This window comes from Equus caballus, chromosome 2 (genome assembly GCF_041296265.1).
Source record: "Equus caballus isolate H_3958 breed thoroughbred chromosome 2, TB-T2T, whole genome shotgun sequence".
NCBI lineage: Eukaryota > Metazoa > Chordata > Mammalia > Perissodactyla > Equidae > Equus > Equus caballus.
This window is the reverse complement of record NC_091685.1, coordinates 121,888,270-121,910,643: the sequence shown is the minus strand read 5'-3', so window position 1 is coordinate 121,910,643 and position 22,374 is coordinate 121,888,270. Positions and strand designations below refer to the sequence as shown.

At 46.6% G+C, this 22,374-nt stretch overlaps 1 protein-coding gene and 1 long non-coding RNA gene across 2 annotated transcripts; one reads left to right on the top strand and one right to left on the bottom strand.

Annotated features, from left to right (window-relative positions):
- Positions 1-102: 102 nt before the first annotated feature.
- On the bottom strand, positions 103-17,386 carry PLA2G12A (phospholipase A2 group XIIA). The gene is made up of 4 exons (XM_023636751.2): positions 16,957-17,386; positions 6,376-6,452; positions 5,205-5,370; positions 103-2,924 (listed from the first exon to the last, which is right to left on the bottom strand). Exons 1-4 carry the CDS (start codon positions 17,141-17,143, stop codon positions 2,806-2,808), a joined length of 549 nt encoding a protein of 182 aa, XP_023492519.1. The 5' UTR covers positions 17,144-17,386; the 3' UTR covers positions 103-2,805.
- Positions 7,849-10,082, top strand: LOC138923301 (uncharacterized). Its single transcript, XR_011436768.1, has 3 exons — positions 7,849-7,952; positions 8,059-8,175; positions 9,947-10,082. It is a non-coding gene; the product is annotated as an uncharacterized lncRNA (long non-coding RNA).
- Positions 17,387-22,374: the final 4,988 nt, after the last annotated feature.

Here is a 22,374-nt window from a genome sequence, read left to right as displayed (position 1 = left end):
TCGTTACTGCTTCTCTGTGCCTCAGTTTCTCCACCTATGAAATGAATACAGCCATATATGTCCCTGGAAGAAGTGTCAAAAGATTTTAAACAGACAGCAATATTTACAGGTAATACAGTTTTATTACTTTAAAATATCAATATCACATTTCTTGTAAAGAGCTGCTAGTTTTGGGGGGCATTTTGCTTGTTTTTAAATTTTATTCTGTGGCTAGGGAAAATACCATCCCTAAATCTAAATATATGCCATGTGGTACAGGATTTGAGTGAGGACATCAGTACGAACTCATGCTCAGCTTAATATATATACACATACAGAAATAATTACAGATATGCACACATCCATGGGTTCATATACACACTCATTTCCTAGCTCTGTCTGCTGGGCGGGTCTGGAAGCAGTGACTCCTCAGGAGCAAGGAGCGCATCCCAGTGCCCAGATCTTGGTGTCTAAGTCCCACTGGAAACCATTCTCCAAGGAAGGGAACCAGGGCTCCCTGGAGAAGAGGCTGATTCGAGGGCTGGGGCTATACAAGATGAGCCTGAACCAACTTTCCTACTTTCTTGTTAGAAAAGCATGGAAGTGCTCAAAAATCAAAAGGATGGGACACGTCAAAGACACAGGAGCCAACCTGACATAACTCCCAATAGCCAAGCCGGAACGACTGAGCAACAAAATAAATATTACCCAAGGTATAAAAGAAATACACGAGTCCATACTGATATAAATAATTGAATAAATAAACGGGCGAGAGAGAAATCTTTCTTAAAGAAGAGTTCCAAGTACTACATAAAGACACTCCCCCTTCCAGGAGGCGGAACATAAATAATCTTGCCCACCTCCCACCGACTGCACTTGGTGACAGGCTTCCAAAGAACAGAAGGATGGAAAGGGACACAGTGCCTCTACATGGAGGACCCAACAGACACCACCTGACCCAGCGCCCAGAGTTAACACAAGCCCACAGCATTCAACGCTGATACGATGCGGCCAGAAGAACCTTTCAGCCGTGGTTTTCTTCCTAAAAATCCATGACCCCAGTTCAATCATGAAGAAAACATCAGAGAAACCCAAACTGAGGGACCGTCTACAAAACACCTGACCAGTCCTCCTCAAAACTGTCACGGTTATGAAAAACAAGGAAGGACTGAGGAGCCGTGACGTGAGAGCAGAGCTAATCGGACCCGATGACCAAATGCAATGTGTTTTCCTCCTGGGTCCTGAGGGGAAAACCAGTACAATCCAAGTCAAGTCTAGAGGTTAGTTAACAGCCATCACCAGTGTTGGCTTCTTAACAAATGTTTCACAGTTCCGTAAAACGTTAACGTTAGGGGTAAGTCTCTATACTATCTTTGCAACTTTAGTGTAAATCTAAAATGATTCCAAGTTAACAAGTTAAAAAAACAAACATGTTAACATATAAAAACAGCTTCTACTGATTTCTGTATAATTTATAACCATGAATTAAATATTTTACAAAAACATTTTGAGTGTGTCCTCTCCAGAAAGTCAATGCTGCCAAGAAAATCCATGAATTTATGATGTTACCTTTAATTTATTAATTCATCATGTCAGGTATTTCAATAGTAAATATTGATAAATATTAAATATTGATAATGGCTTATAAAACTGTACCTTTTTAAAAGTCTGAAAAGTATCACTTAAGGGTTCTAAACATTTAAAGTGGAGGCCAGTTTGCTCATTTGCTCACCTGGCCATGAGGGTTACACTCGCCTTGTCAGACAGAGGACACGCCTCTGAGCAGAACAGCTGCCACGTCTCAGTTGGTGAGCTACTGGGTTCTCAGCAAGGAGAGATACTCCATTACAAATGTGGCCCTTTCTCCAGAAAATATTTTTCCCTCTTCCCAGGTCTGCCTGTAATGACTTAAACAGAACCACTTCCCCTGTTCCTGTCTTCCTGACTTTCCAAGCAGTTTTTCTTAATAACTTTGGTCAAAGGTTACCCAAAAGATATATACGCTTGGGATCCTGGGCTGTAACCCATAACCCATACAATGCTCTGATGTGTGTTAAACAACTTTTCATTGGTCTCATTAAATCCATCTTTTCTCCAATTTAGGCAAAGGTTGCAGCAAAAGACGATATCTGTCATATGAGTGGTTCATAAATTGGGAGTGGCTGTGCTTCCGAATTTGGTTTGCATCACCTTCTAGGCACACTACATATACCTAGATACCCTGGATTTTGGTCCCCAAGAGGTCACCAGCTGATGGTTCCAATTTTACAAGAGAAACAGACATGGAAACCTTGTTCTTGTAACTGGTCCTGTCATTAAAGAAGTATGACATTCATATACTCAATGGGCTACACAAAACGAGTCGATTATGTGTTAATTAAAACAGAGAAAAAATAAAGTCAGATCCTTCCAGGCATAAATGTATACTTGAAATTTTATAGTAAACAAATATACTTCTAAGTGAAGACCTCCTGATATTTCCAAATAAAATAATGTTGAACATACTATTTGATGAATTTTACGTTGACCTCATTTTTTGGGTAAATATGGTTGTGAAAAGTGAGTTACAGACTCTTTCTTTCAAAATTCTCCCCTTAACACGCACCTCTTTCTGACACTGGTCAAGACAACAGGGCCCACTGGGAGCAACATCCAGGAAGATAACCTCCCCTTTTTTCTTTAGTTTGAAGTTTTAATGTCAAAACAAGGTCTTAAAATAATCCTTTCACAAAAATAAGGCGGTGTTATGCTGTAAAAACATTAGTTCTTTGTCACTGGGTACGTTCCTCCGTCCTCAACCGCTATCACCACCTGTCAGCATCTTCTTTAAAGATCAGTTTTCTCTTCATAGCGACACCTACACGCGGCACGCTGGCTGTCCAGGTACGGCTTGCAGCCTAAGTGGATGACACTGTCAAACAGGAGCTCCACTGTTGTCTCACAGGCTGCAAAGCAAGAAAGCGCCGTTAGTGCTGGGCAGATGCAAACCGTCGCGCTCTTCACGTGCACGGTAGGAGACAGCACGGCATCCAGCGTGTCCTCAGTGGGCACTTAACCCTACGTCAGGTTTTGAAAGGCCTCCCAAACCCTGCAAACCAGTAGCGTATACAAAGTTTCAGTTTCAGCCTCTCTGCCACATATCTACTTCTTGTTTGCATGCAACTGTTCAACCCAACTTTTTGCGTTAGACAAACTAGTGTCTCTCTCCATAGCACTGAGCAGGTCATCACTGTTCATTTTCTTTTCATCTGAAAAATATCACCAAGAGAGATGCCTGATAACACTAGTAAGTTTGCACTTGAAGGAAAGATTTTTAGGTGCAGAAGAAATGAAGGTTAAAAACAGAAACCTCAAAACATTTAATTATGGCCAACGGATTCTAAGAACTGACCACACATTATTTAAGATGCTTAAAGTAAATGGGCCCTAGTCTCTTTCTTTGACTACTACCCAGATTTGGCTTGGGAGGGGAGACAAAGGAAGCAAAGGTATTTTTCCTCTGGTATGCTTTTTAAATTTTTTTTTAATTTCTTAAGAGACCTGGAACACCCAGGTAAGATGATCTCAATACACGACCCTTAAAGAGACATACCAGACCGCCTTTTAGTTGTTCAAATACTTCCAATTTCAAATATTCATGTTAAGGAAGAAACTTTTCATTACAAAATCTTGACACTTTCAAAGTTCTCCCAAAGACTTTGCACACTAAGGAGCACAACCACCCACAGAAGTGGAAAGGCGGTGACGATTCCGTGGGAGACGGACAGGAGATTGGTCTCATCGTCTAGCAACACCACCGTGTCCTTAGCTCAGAAAACAGGAAGCATATCCATCCACGCTTCAGCTGGACAACCAGCGCACTTCAGCGGAAAGCACGCAAGTGACTCAGAGGTGCTGAGTTCCAGCTTCTCCTGGAGCAGATTTCTCACTTGACAGCTATAACTAGGATTTCAGAATCACACCTATAATATGAGACTATCTGGGGAATACTGTAGTTGACAGACATAAGCTTTAGAGTCAGAAGTGCATTACCTGGGGCAAGTTACTTCTTTCTGAATGTCAGTTTTCTTCCTTGAAAAATGGGTATAATGCCACCTACTTCTTTGCATTTCTGTGAACATCCATGGAAACATGTCTAAAGCATCCAGCACAGCGCCTTATGGGAAGTGCCAAAAATGTTAGTTTCTTTCCTGCCCCTTCCTTCTCATCACCCCTTCTCTTCTGACTTTAGGTATGTGACAGTACAGAAATCTTGTGGCCAAGAGTATCTGCACAGGGATTTGTATCTCCAGCACTATTTCATCTTACCCTCAGGACAACTCCGAGATGGATATTACCATTCTCGCTTTATAAACGAGGACACAGAAGCCCCTGTTCCTTTACTGTCACCATGTATCCCTTTATCGTCACCACGTCAGTCCTCCTAGCAAAGCACTGAACCTTGGGGGGGGCCCTCCTGACAGAGATACCTATGAAAAGACAGAGTTAAGACTCAAATCTTCTAGAATATCCTACTCCAAATCCAATGTGCTATCCTCTTAAAATTCACTGGATCCAGGGTTTCAAAGCTTCCAACTCCGGATAGTTAGAGAAACACTTCAGGGTACAAGATGTTGGATGAATTCTTCTCCGCCTCACATACCCTCCTCCTAAGGTTCTCTAACACTTTTTACTTCTGTGACTATAAATCATTTTAGATTACAAAATCCTTAACTCCTCGTGTCAGAGAATAGAAGGGCCGTGCACAATAGATAAGGTAAGATACAGTGGAGGACTTCCATTGGTAAACCCTGTACGAAGACATGAAGCATCCAATAAAGCTTTACAAACCGCACTCGGGCCGCCCCGGGTCACCTCACCCTGCACGTGCTGAGCCAGGCCCAGTGTCTTCTGCACTCGGGCCGCCCCGGGTCACCTCACCCTGCACGTGCTGAGCCAGGCCCAGTGTCTTCTGCACTCGGGCCGCCCCGGGTCACCTCACCCTGCACGTGCTGAGCCAGGCCCAGTGTCTTCTGCACTCGGGCCGCCCCGGGTCACCTCACCCTGCACGTGCTGAGCCAGGCCCAGTGTCTTCTGCACTCGGGCCGCCCCGGGTCACCTCACCCTGCACGTGCTGAGCCAGGCCCAGTGTCTTCTGCACTCGGGCCGCCCCGGGTCACCTCACCCTGCACGTGCTGAGCCAGGCCCAGTGTCTTCTGCACTTGGGCCGCCCCGGGTCACCTCACCCTGCACGTGCTGAGCCAGGCCCAGTGTCTTCTGCACGTCCCGGCAGATCTTTGAGAGGCAATCCTGGAACTCCTCATCGCAGTCGTTCTTGCTTTTGCCGCAGGTCTCATAGCAGCGGTCGTGCTGGTTGCAGCACTTCGTCAGGGAGGGGATGCCGATGTTAAGCTGAAAGAGGCGTGTGGATGCATGACTGGTGGGGAAATTCCAAGCTCCTCTGCTGAAGCACCCCGCACTCGCAAAGACGGAGAAAGGAGACGGCGACTGCTGTACAGCTCACTTCCCACGTCCAATCTGCCCACGAACGTTTCCCACGCCACCCTCTCTGCATCACTGTCCTCCGTGCCATCCCCATCAGTCCGTGCTCTCCCCCTCAGCCGTGCCCCAAAGCTGCCTATTTTGCAGTGTTGAATATGCAGTTACCTGCCGCTAACAGACCCAACTCCCAATCGTCCAAAACACAAACCATAGTTTTAAAAACAGAAAGGTAAGGCTAGGAGCATAGAAAAGATTCCTCCAGGGGTTGAGCAAGCATGGTGTTTGGATATTCCAAGTACTTTGCACCTCCTCCCCCAACAAAATGTACTTTATATGAAATGTTACAGAAAACCTTTAAGCTCCTACAACTCCAAATTTTGTTCTTGTGATTTAATCTCTCAGTGTTCGTCCATTCCCTAGAGATCCCGTTCCTTCCAATCTATAACTTATCTGTATTTTAAATAGCTTTATACTGAAAACTCATGTCCAGGAATCACTCTCATAAACTTTTTCCTCATAACACTTGGCTCAGATCCAGCCTCCCCTACAGCAAACACACAGCCACCCTGCTCAGCCTGGTTTTAATATAGAAAATATTATGCTTTATCTATACTTTTTGTCCTAAGTAGTACTATTTATATCTTCCAAACTTTTAAACCATGTTTGTCACATTAGAAAATATCATGTAAATGGTATTAACATCTACAAGATTAAAAAATAAAACATGAATTGTACTCCCTTTAGCTTTGCTAGGATTTATTAAATGTTTTAGCTATAAAAGAATATAATAAACCTGATCACTGTTACAACAAGCAAAATTATTTGTGAACCTGAGAACATAATGATAGTCTTGCATTATCAAGTATTACACAGCCTACCAATCATAAAACTTAGCAGATGAAAAATAATACTTACATGAACACCAAACAGTGGAGAGCCACATCCATTTGGTGGGGAGGGTTTATAACCATAACGTGGGACAGGCTTAGATCCTATAAAATAGAAATGGTATCATGATTAATTTTCAACATGATAGAAAATACATATGCAAAAAAGCAAACAATGTGCTAGACCAGCCTTTGAAATATTTAACATTGGGATGCTGACATAAGTGAATATGTCTTTATTCTGATGAGCATTAAGAATGCTAACTTGTCTACCTAATTATTTTTATTTCTCCTGTGCTGAAATAATGCACGAATGGACACACAGACACATATATGGAGGTTCATAAAATGTATGGGGGTTCATAAAATGTAATCATATTTGTAAACCCATACCATACAAATACACAAAAGCTTATCCTGGACTTCTGGAGATTTCAGAGGTTACATGCCAGACTGGGTCCATATACAGGAAAGATAAATGCACCCTGTTTTCCTGAACATTCTAAAACTTCTATTTTTAGGTTAAAACCTATAGGGCAAGAAGTGTATCTTCCCAACCTTGAGCCAATGCACCAATGCACACAAACCTCAATGACTATCAACTAACCAGTGTACTCTGCCAGAGCCTACAGCTAAGGAAGACAAGGTCATCCGATGACCATCTAATTACCATTATAAGGCATGACGGGACCACACATTCTAGTCCAGACTCTAGCCAACCATTTCACAAATATACTCTTTTACCAACTAAGGAGAAAAGTCAGGAATAAAGATAGCTTGGTGAAATACATTACTCCAGTTATAGTCTCCCTAATAGCACAACGATTCAGTAACGAAAAGAGATGACATCACAGCAATCCCAAATGCTGGAAGGTACCCCAGAAATATCCCTCCTCGTGTCATACAGAAATCACAGCACCATATGGAACAGTCACCTACCCTCTCTCTGAATGTTTCCCACAATCCTCCTAAAATATCAAGAAACAGCCTATTCCACTGCAGAATGGCACAAACCATTAAATTCCTTTTCCTGTTTTCTTGTAAATTCTACTGTAAGCAATCCTCTACCCACCAGGCAACAGAAAACAACTCAATTCCCTATTTTATATGATAATCCTTTCAAACATTTGGGGCTACCATTTATCTTTACTTCTAAAAAGAAAATATCCCCAGTTATTCCAAATACCACCCGGCAGTTGGATACTTGAGAGACACAAAGTACTTCAACTTTCATTCAACTAACATTTATTACTAGGAGACTTAAACAAAGATAAGTTTACCCTCCAAAAGTGAAGTGAGGGGGAGAAAAAAGCAACCCTTCCAGCAACCAGCCAGCAAAATAAGTAACCCACTCCAGGTAATCATGTAAAAATGGTTTGAGGGAATTGCTAAGATTCACAGGCTCCACAAAGGCGAGTGGGCCGAGCCTCAAGGGAGTAGCCCCACGAAGGAGGAGAGTTACAGCTGCTCCACCCCGTCCGAAGAGCACTGTGTGCAGAGGGAACGGTTACGGTGGACCCAGGAACGAGGAGGACGACAACAGAAGCCGGGCTTGTTTGTCCAGCGCTGTCCAAGGAGGACTGTTCTGGGCCCCTGGAGATGAAGGTAAATGCCTCAGGCCATCAGAAGTGAGTCACTGTGATCCTTCAATTCCGCCTTCCGTCCTTCAGTCTGAAGAAAACTGTTCATGATTTAGCTTTCCACTTGAAAGGGCCTTCAGAGGGAGGATATAGTAACCATCTGGATGTCTACTGAGCACCTCAAACTTAAGATGTACCTCCTGACATTCACCTCCAAACCTGCGCCACCCACAGTTCCCTCTTCTCAGGTAAGAGCAATTCCATCCTTCCAGGTGCTCTGGGAAAAAGTCTTAGCCATCTTTGACACTCTCATTTTCTTATATCCCACATCCAATTCAATCGCATGTCCTGTTGACTCCACCTTCAAAACAGCAGAATCTAACCACTTCTCACCACGTTCACTGCGGCCATCCTGCCTCACGCCCAAGGTTACTGCCATAACCCCCCATCCTCCTTACTCCGGTTTCCGCACTCCGCCCTACCTCCGGCTAGAGTCCAACCTCAACACTGAATCTGAGGGATCCTATTAAAATGTGTGTTAGGTCAAGTCTTTCCTCTGCCAAAACCCATCCATGGCTTCTCACCTTATTCAGAATAAAAGCAAAAATCCTTCCCACATCTATAAGCCCTATATAATCTACACCCCCGCCCCCATCTTGTTCTGACCTCGTCTCCTTACTAGTCTCTCTCTTCACTTCCTTTCTTCCTCACTCCATCTGGTCACATCTGACCTCTTTGCTGTTCCACAGACACTCAGGTCTGCTTTTCCTCTGTGTGGATGCTTCCTCCTGGTAGCTACACAGTTACTCCTCTACCTTCTCAGCAAGGCCTTCTCATTTGTAGCACATATGACCTTTGAACACACTATACCACTAACCTACATATTTCCTTTCTCTCTCCCCATACTAAAGTAAAAACTCCTTGAGGGCGGGAATTTTGGTTTGTACCCCCAGTGCCTAGAACAGTGCCTGGAATATGAATATGGTTAGGTTCTAATAAATATTTGTTGATGAATGAATGAATGAATGAATGATTGAGCGAGCAGAGGACCTGGAAGGCCGATTCTGATAGCAGCTACAATGCTCATTATAAATAGATAACCTGGTACTGCTGTCTACCCTAGGTCTCTCTTGAGCTTGGTGAGCACTCATCAGTCTCCGAAGCCCGATGGCCTCAAGTCTCTCACATCTCTTTAAAATGGGGCAGCCCAAACAGAACCCCATTAGGTATGGTGGGCCTGTTTTGAGCTGGATAACGTACTTGTATTAATACAGCCTAAGACAGTTAGTATATGTTTCAGCTATCTCACTGTTGAGATACATCAGACACCAGGAAAAATACATCAGTTCTTTAGAAAATAAATTCTTTAATATCTACTGCTAGAGGCTCAGAACTTCTGAAATTTAGTTTGTGAGCCTAAATACTAGATTGTAAAACTCTGTCCTCTTAGTTTTAGTACATCATTCAGGACTATTCAACATCTAGAGCTATTCACCCAGCGTTACTTGCTGCTCCCAGATATTCACGAACTTGAGACACAGATGTCAGCCAGGACAGAGCTCCACAACACCCCCCGATAGATGAGCCTTCTCTACAAGCAGCCACGATGTCATTAACCCAACTCTTTGGGTAGACCACTCAACCAGCTGTGACTTCACCTAAGTCAAGTTTTATCCAGCCTACATTTTCCATGGGAGTATTATTAGAAATTAAGCACATGACCAACGGCTTTCTTTGTCCCACCACACTAGAAACTTCTTCACCAAAAGGGAGGGAGGCTGGATCAGCATTATATTCTTAGAGAAGCCATTCAAGCACCTTGAAGCTTCACCACCAAGCTCTCTCTAGTCAGTGGTTTTAACAATCAACTGTTTAAAATGTTTAGAAATTTATCTAGCAATAGACATGAAGCAATGGGTCCAATTTTTAATCTTAAAACCAGTACAATAAATATGGCAAAGAGTGTTCAAAAAGTCTGCAGACAGGAAAAATAGTGTATCTACTGCATGTATTTTTCAGGTTAACAACTAGACTTACTGCTTTAAATTCACAAGCGTATCACCAGAAGAGGGGTCTAGAGGTTGACACATTTGGGGCATATTACTTGGAAAACTAACCAACCAGCTGTTTAGCCTGTTTCCAACTTTTTGGATGCCCTGCACATGCCCCTCTGCCAGTCTGGATTTCTGGCACCTCTCCCTTTTCTGCGAGGACCAAAGATTACCACCCTCAGACAACTGAGACGGGCCTGGAGTTCTAAAGGTATGTGGGTTTCTAATCTCCTCAAGTATCTATTTATCAGGAAGATACTTCCCGCGATGTTGTATATTCATACAACAGTAGTACTTTTATTTCCCTTCTCTTTGTATTACATATAAATCCATGGACTTTTTTCCGATTTCAAGCCTATAAAAACACTTAACATTTTTCTGTGAGTAATGATAGTGATACATGTATGTGTGTATGTTTTAACATATATATATATTTTCTCATTTTGTAAAAGGTAATTACCTTTGAACTGGAGAATGATCAGAAGCAAATAAAGAATGAAGTTTGGGGGAAAAAACCCCACAGAAAAACCCATGCCCACTAGAGGAGGATAAAGAGGAAGAGAGAGAATCCAGAGAATAAGCTGACAAAAAGGAAAGCAGAGGGATGAGGACGGAGGAGGTCATTGTCTCAAACAGGGCCAGTGCCTACAACTGCCCTGTGGAGAAGCTGATAACACAGAACAATAACCCAGACCTACAGCAGGAGAAACCGCACAGTAACACGATGAAATAAACGCTGGTAAACCGGCTCCTCAGCACAGGCAGCAGAAGGGGCCCATGTTTGGTTTTTGCTTCTTGTGCTAATGTCACTTCCTCACAGAGGCCTTCCCTGCTCACTCCATCTAAAATAGCGCCCCTTCCCTTCCACATCCATTCTATACACCCTTGGTTGGCTTTACTCTTCTTTCTTTTATCAACCAAATTAACATAATGAGTCAGTTTCTACAAGGACAGGAACTTTGTATTGCTTACAAAGAAGATGCCAGGTACACAGTGGGCACCCAAGAAACTACAGGATGAAAAAAATGGGAAGCACTCCTTGCTGAAATTGTTCTATATCCTCAGCAAAACAACAGGAGAAACAAAAAACCCCAGAAAACTGGGAAGTAACTGGTTTCCTGAAATATTCTAAGTGCTTTGAAGTTCTAAATTCACCTTTAAATTGAAATAATTATTTCTGAACAAGATACAATATATAGAAAGTTGTTTATTAAAGATTAAGTTGATACAGATAGCAAAATTACAAACGTATTAACATTATTTTAAATGCTGTTACAGATGGTGTTATAAGCTGCTGAACATTAAACAAAATTTAGCATTTCTACTGATGCCAGTTTACAAAGCGCTATGACCTGAACCGTGTTCCCCCCGAATTCCTATGTTGAAACCCTAACCCCCAATGTATTTGGTGACGGGGCCCTGAGAGGTCATTAGGTTTAGATGAGGTCGTGAGAACAGGGCCTCATGATGGGATCAGTGCCCTCATAAGAAGAGAGGCCAGAGAGCTTGCCCCCCACTCCTACCCCCACCCGCAGGAGGACACAGCAGGGAGGCAGCCTCAGCAAGCCAGGAAGGGAGCCCTCACTACAGAACAGTGTTGGTCCAACCTTGATCTGAAACTCTCCAGCCTCTACAACTATAAGAAATAAATTCCTGCTGTTTAAGTCACCCTTACGGTATTTTGCTATGGCAGCCTGAGCAGACAAAACGTAAAGCAAGCAAAAACTCCCAACAAAAGAAACAGAGTTAACCCAAAAAGCCATGACGTACTGGGGCCACTGGCCCCCAAATTTGTAAGCAGACAGAGGAAGCTAAGAAAAAATGAGATGGGAAGGATTTAAAAAACAAACCAAATTCATTGTGCACAACTACACAGACCTACCAGTCACTGACTTCACCTCCTGACTTAAGCAACTACTCCTCTCTTGATACGTGATGTATTATCATTTGTATGGACAGCTAAAATCTGAAGATTTGCCTGGCCTGAGACAAAAAGAGTTCTTTTCTACATATTTTTCTTTTTTTTTTCTGCTTTATTTCCCAAACCCCCGCCCCTGAATACGTAGTTGCATATCTTAGTTGCACGTCCTTCTAGTTGTGGGATGTGAGACGCTGCCTCAATGTGGCCTGACAAGCAGTGCCATGTCCGCGCCCAGGATCCGAACCCCGGGCCGCCGCAGCGGAGAGCTCGAACTTAAGCACTCGGCCACAGGGCCGGCCCCTCTACATATTTTTCTTAATTTGATGTAAATACTTCCAAACAGACCAATTTCTTTCACTTGAAAGACAACGAAGCAGATGAGAAGCCTCAAGAGGCGGCTGCTGGGTCGCCAAGGTCCCACCCTGTGGTCTGCAGGGAACAGTGCAGACTCCCAGCCTGCTTTCCCAAACACAGCGGCCTTTAAAGTCATGACATTACTCTCCACAGGGCCCTCACGCTACCTTAGTTTCCAGTCCAGTCACTTTCCTGTTTTTCTCCAACCTCCAACACTTCCATTCCCATCTTCTCTCCCAGCTATGGCCCTGATTCCTACTTCACTGAGAAGAGCGAGGCAATGGGAAGAGACTTGAGCATCTGCCCATCTGGCAGCGCCTCAGCCACATCCTGTACCTCTGCTCCTAGTGACAGGGCCAGGCTACCCGCGCTCCTGGCCAACCTCTCCATGTACAAGGACCCCCTCCTCTCACCTACCTAAGGATGTAACTCCAACAATCCTTCCTCTCTATGTACGAGGACCCCCTCCTCTCACCTACCTAAGGATGTAACTCCAACAATCCTTCCTCTCTCTGTACGAGGACCCCCTCCTCTCACCTACCTAAGGATGTAACTCCAATAACCCTTCCTCTCTATGTACGAGGACCCCCTCCTCTCCCCTACCTAAGGATGTAACTCCAATAACCCTTCCTCTCTATGTACGAGGACCCCTCCTCTCACCTACCTAAGGATGTAACTCCAACAATCCTTCCTCTCTCTGTACGAGGACCCCTCCTCTCACCTACCTAAGGATGTAACTCCAACAATCCTTCTTCTCTCCCTCATCAGTGTTTTACTCTCTACTGAATCATTCTCAAAAGCATGCAAATATACTATTATTTTCTCTAATGACCAGAAAACATTTTTCCACGGTCTCCCCTATTGGAGTTAACGTCCACGGAGTTAGCGCCAACTCCATCCTTCCAAACATTCAGCCCAAAAACTTTGGAATCATTTTTGACTCCACTCACTACTTACAAGCCATGAGCAAATCCTTTAGGCTGTTCCTTCAAAAAACATCCCAAATCCAACTGCTTCTCACCACTTTTATTGCTACCAATCTAGACAAAACCACCAGCATCCTTTGTCTGAATTCCTGCACCTGTCATTCTGCCTCCAATCCTGCTCCCTCACCCCTCCTGAACCCTTTTATTCCCAGCGCGACAACCAAAGGGATCCTGTTAAAACATAAGTCAGTGAATGAACTGATGACTTATTCATAACTCTAAAAGATTTTACGAGCCAATTTTGCTCTCTATTTTTCAAAGGAAATCAAAAAGTTTTCTTCCTTAATTCTTTGCTGTCAGGGAGAAAAAAGTTAAAAAAAATGGTGACCATGAAATCTATATCCCTCCGTAACTTTACTAAAGTAACTCTCACTAAAGTCTTGTCCCCACCGTAGGAAGGACGGCCAGAAGGCAGCAAGTCTCCATAATTCCAGCCCTTTCGATAAAGCAAGGATAACTGAACGAAACAAGTCTGTGGCCTTTAACCTGACCACCCTAGCCTTAAGTCTTAGCTCCCTGACCTCTTTAGGGCAACTATAAAACACCCCTTAATCACCATGCTCCTCTGGCATCTGTCTGTTTCTATTTGGTTCTGACTTGGTCACCTGCATTCCAAAATAGAGGAAAGGCTGAAACAGTGTTCCAAGGAGACTTCTCAAGTAACAGCAAATAAAGAACGATTTTATTACGGTGGAATTAACACGGTGACCTGGAACCACAGTCCAATGAGCAGACTGTATTTAGCCAGACAGAAAAGGATTTCCACTGAAGCATACCATTTCCTAAATTCTCAAGTTCATTTGTGTTTTTCATGCTGGAGACCTTGCTCTTAATAAAGGAAATTCATATATTGGGACTCACAGAATGGAGGCCGCCCCAGTGGTCCAGCCCACGTCTCAAATCTAAACCTAAGTCAGCCTGCACTTACGGGAAACGCCTGGCTGTTCGGGGAAACCTGACAGACACCAATCCCAACCCTCCAGCTCAGCTGTAGCAGGCTCCCTTCACCCCAGGAAACAGCACCTGCTGGTCTTGCCAGGAACCCCGCCTGCTGGCCAATCAGGGCCTGCTTCCTCACTGCCTCTGCTAACATACTCTAAACTGGCTGCTGCCCCAAATCCACTGCTTGTGAGGCACTGCACTCTCCCAATCCAAGGGCTGAGGTTCCTTAAATAAGGGACATCAAACTTCTCACTAAATTGTACTGTTTTTGTCATCTGACACACTAAACTCCAAACGGTAAATGTAATGAGGCTCGTGGAAGATAAAAAAGATTAAGTAAAAAGAAATATTAAAATAATCATTTTAATATGATTAGTGTCCATGCAACTTCAGAGATCTTTTAAGTGTAAATGAACCCTAAGGACCCTTGACTCACAAGAAATTGGTGAAGTCTGCTTTCCCGTCTCAGCAAATGGCTACCACACCCTTCCTCTGGCTCAGGCCAGAACCTTCCAAGTCATCCCTGACTGGCCTTTCTCCTCAGGTCCTGCACTCCTGCCCTACCCTCCACCTGGAGCGTTCTTTCCCCAGATTATCAGTGTCGCCTTCACCACTTCCAGATTTCTTCTCAAACATTATCTTACTAGTGAAGCCTTCCTTAAACAACCCATTTCAAGGAGTAAACTGCCTCCCGACACTGCCGCTACTGTTTACTCTGCTTTCTCATTCTGGAAGCAGTGGCACACCAGACCTACATATAACGTATATTTGGCTTATTTTCCTTGTTCATTAGTTTACCAACTCTCTCCGGGGAACCAGAATGCAAGCTCCAGGGACAGGAATTCTGTTTTGTTCACTGCTGAATATCCAATTAGTTGACACATCAGAGGCACTCAAATATTTGTATAGCGAATGGGGATGACTAAATCAAACCCTGCCATCTGCCTCAGGAAAGGCAACCATTTAACCTTCAAACTACAAGGACGAAAGCATCCTTCCTGATTGCATACTGCTGGTAACATTTATGCATAAATTTAGAAAGAAGCGAAAGAGTCATCGCTTCATATGTACAAGACACAGCTCACTCTTTTTCTTTCTTTTTTTTTTTTTTGAGGAAGATCAGCCCTGAGCTAACTACTGCCAGTTCTCCTCTTTTTGCTGAGGAAGGCTGGTCCTGAGTAACATCTGTGCCCACCTTCCTCTACTTTATATGTGGGACACCTACCACAGCATGGCGTGCCAAGCGGTGCCATGTCCGCACCCACTAACCCCGGGGCCGCAGAGAAGCGAAGGTGCGAACTTAACCGCTGCGCCACTGGGCCGGCCCCACAGCTCATTCTTTACCTCCATTAACAGAAGACTAGAATTATTTTGAGAATTACAGGCAGTAAATGGCATCACGGTTTTGCATGACATAGGCTCCTTTCAAATTCATCTACATACAACCTGACTTTACCATTGAAGTCATTCAGTTCTCTTTTATTTTGAGCTGCTAAGTATGAAATTAACTAGGCCCAGGCCTTGTCTGCTCTTACGGAAACATGATCTCTCAAGTACTCTTAGCATTTTTTCCAAATGCTAATTTCCAAAGAGAAACCCAAGGACTTTATCTGAACTATTACAACACTGATGCATTCAAAAAAGTCAAGGGCTTCAAAAGAAAAATCTCTGCCTGAAAAACCAAGTTTATTATTACCAAGGATATCACCAAACAAGTTCTCAGATTCAAACAGAATTAAAGTTAAAAAACATAAAAGGCAAATCAAAAGAATTATAGTAACATTAACCAGCAACGAGGCGGCGGCGTCACCGATCTCCAAGGAAAGAAAATTCCTGTCAAGTCACGATGCACTGATTTTCTAGATGAGCTATAAGAACTCTTTCTCAACACCACAGTACACCAAAACCCTGTGCAAAGGTCGCCATTTCTTTTCTGCAGCGTTGCATAAAAAGAATTTAAAGCTAATTCTTGAGAAAGTTAAAACGTCATGACTTTAAAGTTCTGGCTGTTTTGCACGTCCAGCTGACTAAAGGCGCTAAAATGCAGAGCTAAAATCAGCCTGTTCCACTCCATCCTGAGCATGCGCATGGCACGAAGTTCTCAGGCCACTTCGTGCATTTGCAAAAAAAAAGTAATTCGGCAGCAACGAGAAGAGAGCGGAGAGAACCCACGGGGACGACCTCTCACATTCTAACAAGGGTGGTGCGAACGCGGACCTGCAGCCAGGTTGCTCAATCACTACAGCCGCGGCACTCCAGCGGGGGCTGGGTTTTCCGGGGCCAGAGGACGCCGCCGGGTCCGCCCGGTGTCCACCTCCACCCCTTCTGTCCCTCCCCCGCGCCCGCAGCCCGTCCCCTCCCGTCTCGCCCTCCGAGCCCCCATCCCCCATCCCCCGTGCGCCCCCTCGGGCCCCGTCCCCCATCCCCCATCCCCCGTCCGTTGCCCCGCTCCCGGCCCCCCATGCCCGGTCCGCCCCCTCGCGCCCCCGCCCCCCATCCCCCGTCCGTTCCCCCATCCCCCGTGCGTCCCCTCGGGCCCCGTCCCCCATCCCCCATCCCCCGTCCGTTGCCCCGCTCCCGGCCCCCCATGCCCGGTCCGCCCCCTCGCGCCCCCGCCCCCCATCCCCCGTCCGTTCCCCCATCCCCCGTGCGTCCCCTCGGGCCCCGTCCCCCATCCCCCATCCCCCGTCCGTTGCCCCGCTCCCGGCCCCCCATGCCCGGTCCGCCCCCTCGCGCCCCCGCCCCCCATCCCCCGTCCGTCTCCCCGCCCCTCACCGTCGCGGCACTTGTACTGGCACAGCCCGTCCTCGCCCCCCAGCAGGTCCAGGGCGGCGTTCAGGTAGGTGTCTATTTTGTGCACGCCGTTCCGGATGGTCTTGAGGGTGGCCCTCCAGTCGGTGGCCTGGGCCTGCTCCTGGCCCCCGACCGCGGCCGGCAGGAGAAGCAGGAGGAGCAGGGCCATCCGCGCCGCGCCGGGCCGCGCCGGCCCCGGGGCTTCTCGCTGGGCGGCCGGCTCCACGCCCACGCCTCCTGGCCGCCCGCGAGCAGGGCTCCCGCGGGCGCACGCGCTCTTCCGGTCGGCGGCGCCTTGTGCGCCTGCGCCGGAGCTGGGCGCGTCCGAGGGCAGGGCGGGGATGCGGGGCGCGGAAAGGGTTGAGGGGGCGGGGCGCGGGCGCGGTGCTGAGCGAGGGGACGGGGCGCCGTGCGGAGCGAGGGAGCGGGGCGGGGGTGCTGGGCGGGGCGAGGGGGCGGAACGCGGTGCAGAACGAGGGGGCGGGGCGGGGGGCGGAGGGCGGGGCGAGGGGGCGGGGCGCGGGCGGAGTAGGGGGCGAGGGGGCGGGGCGCGGGCGGAGTGCGGGGCGAGGGGGCGGGGCGCGGGCGGAGTAGGGGGGCGAGGGGGCGGGGCGCGGGCGGAGTGCGGGGCGAGGGGGCGGGGCGCGGGCGGAGTAGGGGGGCGAGGGGGCGGGGCGCGGGCGGAGTAGGGGGGCGAGGGGGCGGGGCGCGGGCGGAGTGCGGTGCGAGGGGGCGGGGCGCGGGCGGAGTAGGCGGGCGAGGGCGCGGGGCGCGGGCAGAGTGCGGGGCGAGGGGGCGCGGCGCGGGGGCGGGGCGTTCTCCCGGCCCACGTGGTGGCCGTTGCGTCCCCGAGGCTTGCCACCCTGCTTCGGGGTAGTAGTGTCCGAGGATACTAAATACCGGAGGGGTAGTTCTAACCAAGTCCCCGTGCCTGGGTGTCATCCCCAGGGTCCGAGTGGCAGGGGCATCGGTATGTTTTAAAAGCTCCCGGGCAGTGGGACCGTGCAGCCAGGTGGACATCCCCGTGACCTACTCTGACCTGTGGGGATTCAGCCCAGCACCCTGAGGGGCGAGCTTTCCTGGGTGTGGATGACAGGGGAGAAACGCGCTCCCCTAGGCCCCTGCGGCGAGCGCTGCGGGGGTTCCAGCGGGATTTCGCGTTTGAAAACGTGATTGTGCTGGAGACGCGGGCCGAGTCCGGACCTCACCCCGCAGGGCCAGGCTCTGCAGTTTCCCCGCGTCCTCGCCCGTCCGCCTGGCCCGCGGTGGTGCTGCCGGGGAGCGGGAGCCGGGAGACGTCAGCCCAAGGCTGTGGTGGTGCCTGGTTTAGACTTTCTGGAAGAAGAGAATGGTTTGACAGTAAAAACTACAAATTTTGTTCCCTGGTGAGGAAGAAGCAGTAGTGTACGTTTGAATGCAGTTAAAAAAGTTTTAAGGAAATCAGTTTTCCTAGTCAAGGTATTTTGTAACTTGATAGCTCCAGTGACGTTTCTCTGTATTTTTTCCCAGTGCTGTTCCGGATCCTTAAATAACAGTTGCAGTCATTTTTACCAACCTATAAATACCTGGTTATCTTAGTGTTCCAGCCGTTTCCAAGCATTTTACAGTAGGATCCAGGGCAATAATGCAAGTGTTGGGAATAAGTGCATTCTTTCCGTAAGGATTACCGATAAATTCTAGTTTGGCATTTTGTGTTTGTTACAAGTCTCATGCGTTTACAGTAAATGTGCATTGCAGAGTTTGTAAGAATTACATCCCTCTATTGAGAGCTTCTCCGTGCCAGGCACTGCACGTACCCGATTCTCACATTCACTGCACCGCTTTATAGGGATGCAGCCCTTTGGGCGAGTTAGAAACTAACAAGGCGTCTGTCCCTTCCTGCAAACGGATGTAGCCCACCCCGAGGCCGGGTTAGTGGGGGACCGGCCGGGCTTTAGCCCGTCCTCAGACCCTCAGACAGGCGCCCTGGGGCTGAGAGCCACTCGCACCACAGTGGAGGAAGAGGAAGGATATACCAGGATGGTATTATCTTCGTCTTACAGCCAAGGAGCCCAGGTACAGAGAGGTCGTGTGACAGTGTTCAGTCAAACCAAGGCCTCTTTCTGCCATCACGAGATACCACAGATTTTTTTTCTTAATTTTTGGATGTCGCATTTCAACACGTTTGGAAAAAGGAACATAGAATCGTTTTCTCAGCTTTCTGGAGCACTGGTTTCCTCATCTCTAAAGGGTGGATGTTGGACTAGATTACCTCTGAGGACCACCTGGCTCCACCACCTGAACCCTTAAACCAGGCTTGTTTCTTTCAATTCTTCCAGAGAAACTCCTTGATTCAGGAATAAATAGTCCAAAAGAAAACACAGAATGTAGTGAGTTAGCCTGGTTCCAGCCCTCAGTTAAGGAAGCCCCAAAACCTCTCCATTTACTCCTTGGTGATCGCGTCTAATTTCTTGGACCTTAACTACAGCCTCTGCTCTGAGGACTCAGATTTAGTCTTCTCCATCCCATCTCTCCTTAGGGATTAAATTCTCAAAGTCCAGTTCCTCTGGCTGATAGAGCTGTTTTCTTTTTCTCTCAAACAAATCTCCTTTTCCACTCTGTTCCCCATGGGAATCACCACCATCCTTCCAGAAAACAAGATTCTAAGTTTTATTTTCATGTTCTCTTCATATTCAGTCATTGTATATTTGTTGTTCTGCTGCAGGAAGTCCAAGATTTGACTTTTTACTTTTAATTCCTGATGTCAGATACCAAGTTTCGGCATTGACCACAGGACCAGCTACACAATTTGCAGGGCTCAGTACAAAATAAAAATGCAAGTCCCTTTGTTCAAAAATTATTAAGAATTTCAAGGTGATGACATGAGAACATAAAAGCAAGTGTGGAACCCTTCTGAGTCCGGGGCCTTGTACATCTGCACAGGATGCATGCCCCTGAAGCCATCCCTGAGGGACCATATCATTTAACTTCTTCTGGATGACCCACTTCCGTCTTTTCTTCCTAATAGTTAGCATTAATGTTTGAAAAGAGCCTTCTTTATAGGACGCTTTCATCTAATCAGCAAAACTGATTATTATTGTGACAGACACTATTGGTTGCAAACCCACAGCTGTCTTCCAGGTCTTTCCTGCTGGCACATGGCTAATTTGTTTATATGTACTTTGACTGTGCATGGGTAGGAGCTGAAGCCAGTTAGGAAGCCAGTTAGGGTGTAAGTGTAGCCGCCCCTGATGCAGGAAGGGTTAATAATCACTGGAAAAGGCTTGCCAACAAACTGTGACCTGGAGGTGAGAAGGCCGGTTAGCCAATGACGGGTAAGACCTCCAGGGGGAGGCAACCTAAGCCAGGCACAGTTGCCCCGGGGGCACAGATGGAGACACGATATTGGGAGCAGGAGGGGCCGTTGCCTAAGAGGCCTTGCATGCTCCGAGTTAAAAATATACGAGCACAGCAAAAACATGATAATATCAAAACAGAGGCCGAGGGAGGGCTCCTTGAGAAATCACTAAGAATTCTTGGCATCCACTAATTACATTATCTAGAACACCTGTGTATGTTTAACAGATGTAAGCTATGTATATATTGAAACGCTGGTTATGATAAACTCAGAGTGGCCATCAGCCTATCCTGGTGTGTACGTTGGATCACAACACCAACAGTAAGAAACTCAGTAAGACGTAATTATGGCTGGGCCCAGGGAGGGAGCAGTGAAGGTGTGGAAAGTGGTCATATTCTAGATGTAACTTGATGATAGAGCCAACAGGATTTGCTGATGAATTGAATATGGTGTATGGGGGAAGAGAGGAATCAAGGACCACATTGAGGTTTTGGCCTAAGCAATGGGAAGGACGCAGCATTCTCACTAACTGAAATGGGGAGGGTTGCGGAAGGAGCAGGTTTGAGGGAAAATTTAGGAAATTAATTTCAGACGTACTGTGTTTGAGAAGCTTGTTCTGAGTCTGCAGTTCCGAGGTGGGATAAGGACTAGACATAAATTTGGAAGTTGTCAGCATAGAAATGGCTTTGAAAGCTGTGGGATTTGATGAGATCCTGTAAGAGTGGGTGTATGAAGAGAAGCAGAACAAGGCCTAAGTCTCAGGAGGTCAGGGAACTGAGAACCAGCAAAGCAGCCTGAGAAGGAGCAGCGCATGCAGCAGGAGAGTGCATATACCCTCGGGTGTCTAAGGCAGGACCAACCATCACCGCTGACATGGAGGAAGGTGAGGGCTGGATATTGACTGCTGGATTTAATAACTTGGGGTTATTGGTGAACTTCACAAGAGAAGTTTTAGTGGAGTACTGGGGACAAAACACAGTTGTAATCAGAGGAAGGAAAAAAAAGGAAGAGGAATTGGGAAAAGCAAGTATAGTAAAGATTATCAAAACAAAGTTACAAAACTATAAAATATGCTATATTTGTGCTGATTGTGCCTTGGAATGGGATCTTCTAGGTGGCTAACGTTGGGCTGTATTTTCTAGACAGATCTTCACGGTACAGTTATAAGCATAGTCCGTCAAGATATCCCTTCTGGAAACCCCTAATGGTCCCTTCACTGTACATGGACATCATGGAACATGATGAAATCAGAAGTAAGAATGCAAAGTTTATTGAGTTTAATGTAACATATTAACTCAGAATGCTTGGAAACTAGAATATTATGCAATCCTTTGTGTTATTTGAAATAACACAAAATCAATAAAACACAAATGATCAAGGGCAGTTTCTAGTTTTCAGTCTTTTCCAGTGTTTCATCAAATGGCCTCAGCAGTGTTATTGGGATGAAAGTAAATGCCATGTGGGGAAACAATTGCAGCCATAAAGATCAATCCTTGCCCAGGCTGGAAGGTTATTTTCTAAAAGGGGCTCAAATTAAGGGGAAATATGTGGTAGGTTCCACCCTCTGCCTAAGAAAATCAGTGGCATGAGTAGCTTTCAAGCTGGGGACAAAGTGAAGGACAAGAGATGCCCACACCAGCTCTGCGAGCATGGGCTGGTTCCATGATGTGTTGAAGATAATGGCTCTCCTCTTGGGAAGGCCTACCATCAGGTAAATTTGATCAGTGTCTTAGTCCGTTCTGGCTACTATAACAAAATACCACAGACTGGGTGGCTTATAAACGACAGACATTTCTTTCTCACAGTCCTGGAGGCTGGATGTCCAAACTCAGGGCGCCAGTGTGGTTGGGTTCCAGTGAAGGCCCTCTTTCGGGTTGCAGACTGCCAACTTCTCGCCGTGTCCTTACATGGTGGAAGAGGTGAGGGATCTCCGGGTCTGTCTTATAAGGGCACTAATCCCTCTCACAGGGGTTCTGCCCTTGTGACCTAAGCACCTCCCAAAGACCCCATTTCCTAATCCTGTCACACTGAGCATTAGGATTTTAACATATGAATTTTGGGGG